The sequence below is a fragment of the Nanorana parkeri genome, unplaced genomic scaffold (genome assembly GCF_000935625.1).
Source record: "Nanorana parkeri isolate BGI_ZX_2015 unplaced genomic scaffold, ASM93562v1 scaffold266, whole genome shotgun sequence".
Classification (NCBI taxonomy): domain Eukaryota; kingdom Metazoa; phylum Chordata; class Amphibia; order Anura; family Dicroglossidae; genus Nanorana; species Nanorana parkeri.
Genome location: NW_017306534.1, coordinates 697,575 through 708,097, shown reverse-complemented (window position 1 = coordinate 708,097; position 10,523 = coordinate 697,575). Strand labels below are relative to the sequence as shown.

Genomic DNA, 10,523 nt, shown 5'->3' with positions numbered 1-10,523 from the left:
GCCCATTCATGAATTTGCTTTCAATCTTGACATTTCAGATGACTTCCTCCCTCTCTCTCTCTCTCTCTCTCTCTCTCTCACTCTGTTCATGCTGAGGATCATGACTCAGCCACGTTCTCAGCACTCGCCTGCAGCATGCATTGAGTTTTCACAATAACAAACTTCAGCCTGCCAACCAATCAGCTTTGTTTTCAGCCTTTCAGCTGAGCTGAGGAAAGGTTGAGCAGAGTTCTGTGACTGGTGCAGGTCCTCCAGGCTCCCCATTGGTTGGGAGTAGGGAGCAGGGAGCAGGGAAGGACTGCCGATGACAGTAAAGTGTTTTTGGCTGTGAACTCCTGGTACACCCTGTATTCAGCAGGCTTGCAGGAGGCACAAGACAGTAGTGAACTGGCTGGAGGATCATCGCTGAATACAAAGATCACACAGTGAGAGCCTTGGAAGTCTGCAGCCTTCCTAAGAAGAGCATTTCACCTCTCACCCACCAGGAAGTGTTCCCAAGTTGCCTTGTTTTGAACGTGTCTCCGTGTCACATGTTGTGAACATTTCCCCTGTATACCTTCCAACACTGAGCATTCCTGTGTGGTCACAGTTTAAACTTTAAAGCCTGGTTGGGATAACTTATCACACAGTTTTCGATGCCAGACAGCAGTGACTTCTACCCAGCCTCCAACTCTTGCTCACATCAAAGCCTTGAAGACCACCTTTTTATTTCTGATCTAATCGACAAGTTTTTACAGTCTAGAAGCAGCGGGGGCCAAGTTGGCACAGGCCTGTCTGAAGTGTTTTTGCCTCCGTAGGATACCACATACTGTATTTTATTTTTATTTTTTTTCATTTTGGGATTTGCAAAATTTACAAGCTCCCCATCATTTTTTTTTGTTCCTTGGGGGCTTGTATGACTGGTCAAAGCCATGAGCCATTTCTTGGCTTGATCCTACCCCTTCGGGGCCTGGGGGGAAAATGGTTGTGGGTCTTCTAATGAGTGTTGTTCTTGAAAACGAGGGAAAGAATGGATATTCTGCCGGTGAATCTGTATCTGGACAGGTGGTTCTGGAGCTGCTGGAACAGATTGAAGTGCTAGGCCTTCACCTGTGTGCACATGGAGGGGCAATGGTGTCCTTCACTCTATGGAAAGGAGGGAACTGGAACCAAAACACATCTCCTTCTGGAGAACACGTGGAATACCTTAATGAGAAGATTTCATTACTGGTAGCAGGTGAGGACTACTACTAAAGGAGCAATACACAATATTACCTTCATAATATATACACACACACACACACACATTGTATTGTATGAAAACTGTGGCAGCCAATGCCCATATCTTCCTTTTTCTGCAGGACAATTGAAACAAATATCAATACTATAGGCAACTGCTCTATTTGTGTTGCATTGTTTACCATTCTGTGGCCATCTTGTGCAAATTTGAAGAAAAACATCTTTGCTCCCATTAGTATACTTTTAGATTCCAGGAGGCATGTTCTCATCTTATTACTTGCAGTGGCTGACGCAGCCTCTTTCCTACCACCATATTATAAACATTCATCGATGTTGTACATTCCCTTCTCAACCAGTATGGTAAATAACAGTGAGTATCAGGCCATTGATATCCCTGTGATCCTCTAAGCTAACCAGGTTTAACGTCAGCCATGTACCATGGTGGGAAGGACTTCCGTTGACTTGCATTGGACATGACGATGCATTCCACAGCCGAAGCAGAGGGGGAGAGAGATGAGCAGTCACTGCCACAGAATCGAGAATCAGGTGAGTATATATTTTTTTTAAATATTAGATACACATCTTTCTCTCAGGAAAACAATAATATGTCCCTGCTTAAAGCCACGTTTACCTGCGTTTAGATTTACACGCGTTTAACTCTTCAGATCCTGGACATTCAGGATTCTATTTTCTATAAATGCAGCTAAACTAAATGCACATAAACACCCAGTTTAAATGATTACTGAAATCAGTTACATGTATCCGTTTTTGTTTAGAAATGCGCTCTAAATGCATATAAACGCAGGTTTGATACTGCCAGTGTGAATGAGGCCTAAGAGTCACCATACAAGTGACAATCTTACAATGCAATATTTAACTAAAATTAGATGAACCAAGACTTAGCAATATGAGGATCTACCTAATCTATCCAATCAGTTTGTATCCAATCCATCAGGTTCTGGCACTACATAGTTGGTAGATCTAAAGCCCGTGACCAGGGGTGTCCCGAGGCTGCCTGTCACCTGTAGCAGAGACCGGATGACACCCCACTGTGACTTCATTGTGCATGCACGTGACGTTGCTGCACATGCGTGGTCATCTTAGTGACGCCTGCTGGCAGCCATCTTGGTGATGGATGCCGGCAGAGAGAGGAAGGGACGTTCACCCGGTGGTATGAGGTATGCCGCCGGGTCCCCTCCTCTCTCCTGACACTGTCCTGCTCTCGGTCTGTAACAGTCATTTTGGTGTCACCCCTGCAATGGTATAACAGCAAAAAGTTTCCCAGCACACTCGCCAGCCAGCATGCAAAAAAATCTGTCTCACCACCATGTGCACCTTGCTGTAAAGCCCTTCCATGTGCACCTTGCTGTAAAGCCCTTCCATGTGCACCTTGCTGTAAAGCTTGGTGGATGGGTCTTTTTCAATGTGTATTTAAAAACTTGTATTGCATTGCTGTTTCACTCTCTGTTTGCCTGAGGAAGGGGCCGCATGGTCCCTAAACGTTGCTAGAGGTGTTATCACTTGGGTCAATAAACTTATTGACTTGATTACTTGGAGTGCCGTGACTCTAATATTTTTTTGTACGTTATGACGGCGGCATCCGTTGTAGCTGCTGCACCCGCCCTGCTATATTGGGCATTCTCCGGTCAGGAGTGCGGTGGGATACATGGACTTTTGCTGTAAATCTGGAAACAAATTGATGAGTGCGTTTTGCCATTTGTTTTACCCCTGCAATGGTGGCACCGGGCAGCACCCCCCTCTGTGACGCCACTGCCCGTGACACACTGAAAACGAAGCCGTGCGGAGCAAAGCTGTGAGTTATGGACGCTCGCATGCAGTGTGAGCTGAACGAGGCCGGATGAAAGACTGCATCTTCAGCCAATCGGCTTGTGCGTTACAACCGAATGACATTTCATTAAATGGATTTGCACTGACCCATGTGTTTTTTTGTCGTGCTGGTGACATCTACATTCAAAGTTACAACCGAATGGACTTCGCATCCTAACGCGGGTTTATAAGCACGAGCCTATTGGGCGAAAATGAAATTTTTCATCTCGGCATGCTCAGGTATGCGAGTTCTCGCAAGCTAACGCGCCAGAGTAAAAATCACATGGCACACTGCTCGTGAAGGTCCACGCACCACCGCTCTACACTGCTTCACATGCAGTGTGTCACAGGCTTAAAGGAGATTGTATTGTGAATATTGAGCTTAAAATACAGCTTATTAACCAGCAGTATTTTAAATCAATACTGCCATTGCTAACCTTCTTCTAGCCTAAAGCCTCATTCACACAGATGGCAGCCTCCACCTTCCTCTGAAAAGCGATTCGTGGTGGATCAGAGGGCGGGGCAGCAGTGCCTGTCCGGCGTTCAGGAGGTGATACTGCCACCTCTTGAATGCCTTTCTTTCAATCCCAATAGGGTTTTTCTATTACAATACCGCGGCCCAATTAATTGCAATGGCTGCCAAACACAACATGCTGTATATCATGCATTGTATACAGCACTGTTTGGCCACTGTCTGGTTTTACTGCCCTCTTACCGGCCGTGTGAATGAGGCCTAAGGGTGACCATACACAGTATTTAGTAAACAATATTAGAGAGAATGGGGTTTCAAATGAGGCATCAATATTTTTTCATATCATAAAATATTTTATTGTACAAAAGTTAAAAACAATTTTTGAAATTCAATTCAGGTTGACCAACCACCATGACATATATGTGTATGTACAAACGGTTCCAAAAGATCCTTACTTCACATTAATGTTGCCTCTTCGTATACATTAAAGCCCTAGATTAGATGCCTACATTGGTCTATATCACTTGTGTCGCAATCATGTTACCATATATTATTATCGATTATAATCGATTATGTCGATTAGTTGTTGCAGCCCTATTTATATCCATATCATATTCAGACAAAAGATATCTCGGGGCTTGTATAGACAAGCCCTGAAGATATCTTTTGTCTGAATACTATATGGATATAAATAATATATGGCCCAGATGCCGCCTCCCCCTCTTGTACTTGTACCCCTACCCATTCACTAAAGGGTTAAATTAAATTGTAAGACTTTTGAAAAAATCCTTTATTTAAAAAACAACCAAAAAACTAAAATTGATCCACCGTTGTAATCCAACGTCAATCACGACGTCCAGCGTTGTCGACGACGACTCGTGAAATAAAAAATAAAACAATAACAAATAAATAGAAATAATAATTTAAAAATAAACCTGACGAGCGCCGTCCCGTCACTGCGACGAACACCCGCCACATAATGGCATTTTGACAGATGCCAGTAACATATAAACATTTGGCCAGAGCTAGTAGTGGCAGCTCCGTCCAACTGTTTACAGTTGTAACAGGCTGAGCCATGATTGAGCAGTGTCATCATGACTTTGCCCAATCATGGCTCTCACTGTTCTCTGTGCCCTGATTGGGCAAAGTCTTGCACATGACCTGTGGCCAGGTGCAAGGCTTTAGCCAATCAGGGCTCACAAGGCCAGCTGAACACCCTGACAGTTCGTGTGTTCGCCGAACACACGAACTGCCAATGTTCGAGTCAAACTCTCGTTCGGCTCGAACATTGACACTACTGATCACTCACTGTAACAATCATCTGCTTGCTCCTTTTATTTTTCAAAGACGTCGGCACCAAGATTTGGCTGCAGTAGTCTGTGTCTTCATCCATCCTTCCTGACCATAGCAGAAGCCACTTTCTTACAGCTGGACACCTATCACCCCAATCACTTTATTCAAGATTATGGAGGTAGTGGAACACCATTACTTTAAAATGGCCTAGGCCTTTGGGAACTGAAATATCAGTTTTGGGTGGCGTAAGTATTTAATCAACATACATGTATTCCCATTTTAATGTATGAATAGCTTTTACACATGTTACATAATTACATAACATAGCAGAACATGTTAAAGTGACTTTGTCAATACAGGGTTCAATTTAAACTAAAAGCACCCAGTAGGTGGTTGCCTCAGGTGGCATCTCATTGGGTCACCTATGCCTGTTGCTCCCTTTCTGGCCAGAGCATCCCAAGTTGCTAAGAGCTCTTAGCAACCTGTTATGGTCTTGCTGGCGTCCCGCACAAATCACCTATGTCACTGGTTGCCAGAAACTGAGCAGGACGCTATGGATGGGGTCCCACCCAGCCCCTGGCAACCAATGATGTCAGTGAGCTGGGCAGGATGCTGAGCAGTTTTCATGCACCACCAGCTTCCCTGATTATAAATTCACTAAAACAAGAATAATGCAAAAAATGTGTTTTTGTAATACAGTTGACAAACTTACCAGAATATCTCTTGATAACAGCTTCTTGTAATGGGAGAGGGAGGGGCATAACTAGGGGCCAATCAATTTCTGTTGCAGTGCACATGTGCTGAAAGTGAACATAGGGATGACTTTAGCAGAGTTCTGCTGATGCTTCATTGTCTGATCACAGGCTTGGGCAGATCCTAGACCAGTCTGCATTATTGAGCTGCACGCTAGTCCGCAGAAAGGTCCTAGGGAGTGTAGGGCTTGGCTGTTCTGTTCCGTAGGGGTGCCTCAAGCTCAAGACTGACTGAACAGAACTCTATATTCTTTGGCAGGTTCACATACATTTTGTTTAATGATGTATTTAACTGAATGATTGTAATGCAGATTTAAAGCCTCATGTCAGCATCATTTAATTTGTTTTTTCCCTGCATGAAAAGCATGAGCCCACTTAGATCTCTGGGCCCTGGGCTACTATCCAGATTGTCCCTATTCTAATCCATCTCGGAACGTGACAACATTACAAAGAATGGAGATGCTGTAGGACAAAGCTAAACCCATGTCATTTAACTAGGAATTAAATCTGGCATGACAATAAATGCCATGTTTTCTTTTTAAATGATGTGAATTAAACAAGCTTGTCGCGGCAGGTGTTCCTGGATGTAAAAGCAGCATGTAGTTTGGGCATGAATTCCTCTCGCAGTAAACACAAGTAATATAGATCTGTAGGAGGCTCATATACACACTGCGAGTGACTGTGACCCAGTGACAAGCGAGCAACAGGATCCTTCTTTCTGTGACGCAGAGGCCATAGGACAGCGAGCTGCCTGCAGGAACAGCATGTATTATAGCTAAATATAGGCTGTGTATTAGCAGGGGTCCAACATTCTATTACCTTTCCAATGGATGAGTGATAATATCACACCTACATGTTCAGGCCACTAGAAAACCCTAGAGGAGCATTTGCATCTGTAGTTTTTTTTTTTTTTTCTATCTACCCATTGCAGATTCTAATTCATATTCAGATACTGGCTTTCCAGATTTTGCCTTTGTACCGAATCGTTGCTCTACCTTTTCGTAGAAGGCGTTGTTTGTTTGTTTTGGACCTCCACAACCATCGCTACCAACTTTCTGAGACGAGAACGCGGCACACCTTCCAGCACAATGTATTTAGGCAATGGGCACACCCCTGCTACATCCTCGGTTATGAGAACCATTAATCATTTATATATCATTACCATTGCTTTCCTTTATGCTGCCTTTTCACAATAGCACACACACACACACATATTACTAGACATGTGCAAAGACTAAAAATTTGTTGCGGACAAAATGAACGAAAACTAAAAATGTTTTCATTCGATATTAGATTCGTCAAACAACAAATTTTTATGCTATTTTGGATTTGGCCACCAGCGCATTCTGCACGTCTGTTGGGGGGGGGCACAATTTTCTGTTCTTGCCTCGGGTGCAAAAAGAGCTGGCTGCGGCTCTGAATGTAATGCATACCCCCCAACTGTTTCTCATTTGGTGGGACCGTCCCTCGTTTGGAACCAAAACCCTCTGTCCCTCTTTTCTCCTCTGCTGTGTCTCTTGTTGGTCTAATTTATACAGATCTATGAAAAGGTTCTATTTGACTATCAAAAGTGTTATTCTGCACTAACACCATCATATTTGGTTGTCAATTTCAAAAAGCCAGAATAAAGGAAAAGTAATGGTAAAATACAGTAGACTCTTCTTGGCTTAACCAATTATTTTTGGCATCTAAATTCTTAATGGTTTGCATAACTGTCCATTGCCTTAATACATTGGAAAGTGTCCCTCTTTTTTTTTTTTATCTCAGAAAGTTGGGAGGTATGTTATTGGCCTCCGAAAACAATTCGTTTCAAGGCATGCCAACTGTCAACGCTGCTAGTGTGGCTGTTTTAACTCGCAACTAAATGTGAAGCCCTCACATTGTTGGTGTCATAGCTGATCTCATGTGCAGCACCATGACAACTGCAATCCTAATGGAGGATAAGATGGCGCATTCCTTGATTATAAAAGATAGGAGGGTGTAGTTCATTTCTAAATAGAACCTTTTCATAGATATCTGTACTTCATGCCAAAAAGAGCGATATCGTGTGGAAATATGAGCGATATCGCTGCAAAAATCGCTCGATAAATCGCTCAGTGTGAATGGGGCCTTAGGGTGCATTTTCTTCTGCCTCTTAAGGGAGGGCTGGCTCAAAAAAAACCCTCTTGCCTGCTGGATTGGACAGATTAGTATGGAATTCAAGAGCCAATCTGTCCACGCCAATTTACGGCATACAGGTATTGTATTTGTTTATCATATATGTGGTGTGCCCACCAATCAGCCTCTTTTGAATTTTTTCCAATCTGCCCTTGAAGCATGAAAGGGAGACGCTAACAGGTTTCTAAGGACAACGCAAACAGTTAATTTTTTTTAAATTATATTTTAGTCAGGATGCCCTTTGAATTCTAAAGTGTAATTTCCTGTTCAATATACAGCCGTTTGGTATATGTGTATAGTATATTTTATGGTGTGTTAGATCTAGTCCATGGTAGGTAGCATATCAGGTATATAAATGTTATTTGCAGGTGCAAGCTGATAGCCATAAAACTATGATTGTTCCCTCACAATGCCATTTACTGGTCCATTATAATCAGTTCTTATCTTTTACATTTACAAGTGGAAGCATGTGGTGTGGACACTTCCTTGCATTAAGAGGTCTGTAAATGGCAGGCAGCAATATGTAAGCTGGTTTCTATTTGTTTGGACACCAGTGTCTTCTTTCCTGACATGACTCCAGCCTTGTTAGCCTTGTGATTTCCACTCATTTTGCTACTTCTACAGTTTTGACCTTTAGAGAATATATCCACTAATGTCAAACATATTAGAACTACATGAGTGGCAATCTTTCCAACTAAGTGGTTTAATTACATACAACATTATCAACAGATTACACCATATGGCACTCAGACACCATGAAATACTCTGTGGCTACAGTCACGTGGGGTATAAGGCTGGGGATTCATGCGGCAAGAACGTACAGATTCTTGTGGCAGGAATCTCATGCAGTTCAGGATAGATGATTGTTTGTGGACACAATCTGTCTACGCCCAGGGACAATCGTCTACTGTTCCATGTACAATTACATGTGGATAGCCGCTAACAGATGCGGCTGCTGTCAGCCTGTCATTTACTTCAATGGGGCAATATTGGGGGAGGGGAGGAGGAGTTTATGTGCCAGTCCTTAAGACATAAAAAAAAAAAAAAATTATTAAATTTAATTACACAAAAACAACGCTTAAAGTAATAAGTCACAGTCAGAACTCCTTATTTCTTCTATATACCCCCCATGGGCCACTAATGTACCATCATCTTATATCACATTGCTTAAACAGTACAAAACTGCTGTAGCGCTAACCCCCGTAGGAGCCGCTGATGTAACGGGTCTTTCTGTTCCCCTGCACCAGTGTACCGTCCAATAGTGGATCCACAGCACACCAACACACCTTTTGGAGAGTTTTGTAAAGGATTTAATGGCTGAGGAATACAAAATAATACTCTTGGGGGTCTACCAGTCACATACAGTACAATCAATGACAAGCTAAGGCACTCTGGCCCCCAGTCACCGCGGCTATCTATTGCCTATATGGAAACCTGTGATGCCAGACTGTCTCAGGGGTAAATCTTGAGATAGATGAATTCAGCAATAATATCTCCCCTGGGGAGTATCGCACCCCCTCTAGACTACTGGCCAGTAGTAATGCCCTAGGCTAGCCAACGTTGGGGCCCATACTGTGTAGCAGATGTGTAAAAGTACATTGTCAGATTGGCCCAAAGGCCTCTCACAGCTCCTAGGGCTATCTTGGAAAAGAGACAGTATTTAGGACAATTGGTTCTAACCAACATCCATTTGAGTCCACACCCTATCTCTTTGTTGCGGAGGGGTCTCTCATTCTCTCCGACAGAAGGTATGGATGACTTTATTATTTACAAAGATCTAAACTTATTCCTCAGAAAAGTGTATTTCAAACTATTATACTCGAGAGATAGTGACCCCAGCCAGCACTCAATGGATAGGGATGTGGAGGCAATGGATGCTCAGGCCTTGAAAGATCTACAGGCCCTATTAGATGAAAACCAAAGCGAGGAAAAATTTGATGAAAGCCCCACCAATAGGAGCACTAATCTACATAACAAATCTAAAACAATGCCCAACCTAAATCATAATCTGTTCATTAGTATGTTTAGGGATCTCGTAGAAACTGACCTTAGGACCATCAATTGGACAATTAAGGGACAAGATAATTTAAGTAAAAACGAAAGAAAAGAACTAAAGGATACACCAAATTTAATCATAAAAATGAGTGATAAAGGAGGAAACGTGGTCCTGCTAACCGAAAAAATGTACCTTGAAGAGGCAAATCGCCTCCTAAATGACAAAGCAACATATACTAAAATAAAAGATTCCCCATATAAGAAGCTGGTCAGTGAACTAAACTATAAACTAGATATGGCCAAACAAGAAGGAATACTTACTAATAAAGAGTTTAATTTTACAAAAATAACTAACTATAACATCCCTACCTTCTATATGGCATTGCCATATATGCCCCTTTGTCCAAAAAACCAAACAATTTATAAACTCAACAGGCACTTCCAATTACAATATTCAGCATTTCATTAACTGTAATACAACACGGGTCATCTACCAGTTGGAGTGCCCCTGTAAGAAGTTCTATATCGGAAAGACAAAACGTGAACTAAAAGTAAGAATCGGAGAACACCTCAGGGATATACATGCAATCATATTGCCCTGTCCGTAGAAATATGTCTGAATTTGGGTCATTAATTCCCCAAGAACTAACATATTAACTAAGAAAAAGATTTGGTAAAGGTGAACATAGACATCAACAATGGGGCCTACTTAACCCTTCAGGTTTGAGTAGAGAAATATAATAATAAATAATAATCGGATATGAATTGTATCGCTAGAGATGTTCTCCTATTTATGCATCTGCCCCCCC

At 42.4% G+C, this 10,523-nt stretch overlaps 1 protein-coding gene across 1 annotated transcript in view; it reads left to right on the top strand.

The window, feature by feature from the left end:
* The first annotated feature begins 288 nt into the window (after positions 1 to 288).
* Positions 289 to 10,523, top strand: part of ARRDC4 (arrestin domain containing 4) — a 43,683-nt gene continuing 33,448 nt past the window's right edge. The window contains exon 1 of the mRNA XM_018557090.1: positions 289 to 1,216. Within this exon, the coding sequence (XP_018412592.1) occupies positions 961 to 1,216 (256 nt within the window). The 5' untranslated portion in view covers positions 289 to 960. The remainder of the gene's footprint in view (positions 1,217 to 10,523) is intronic.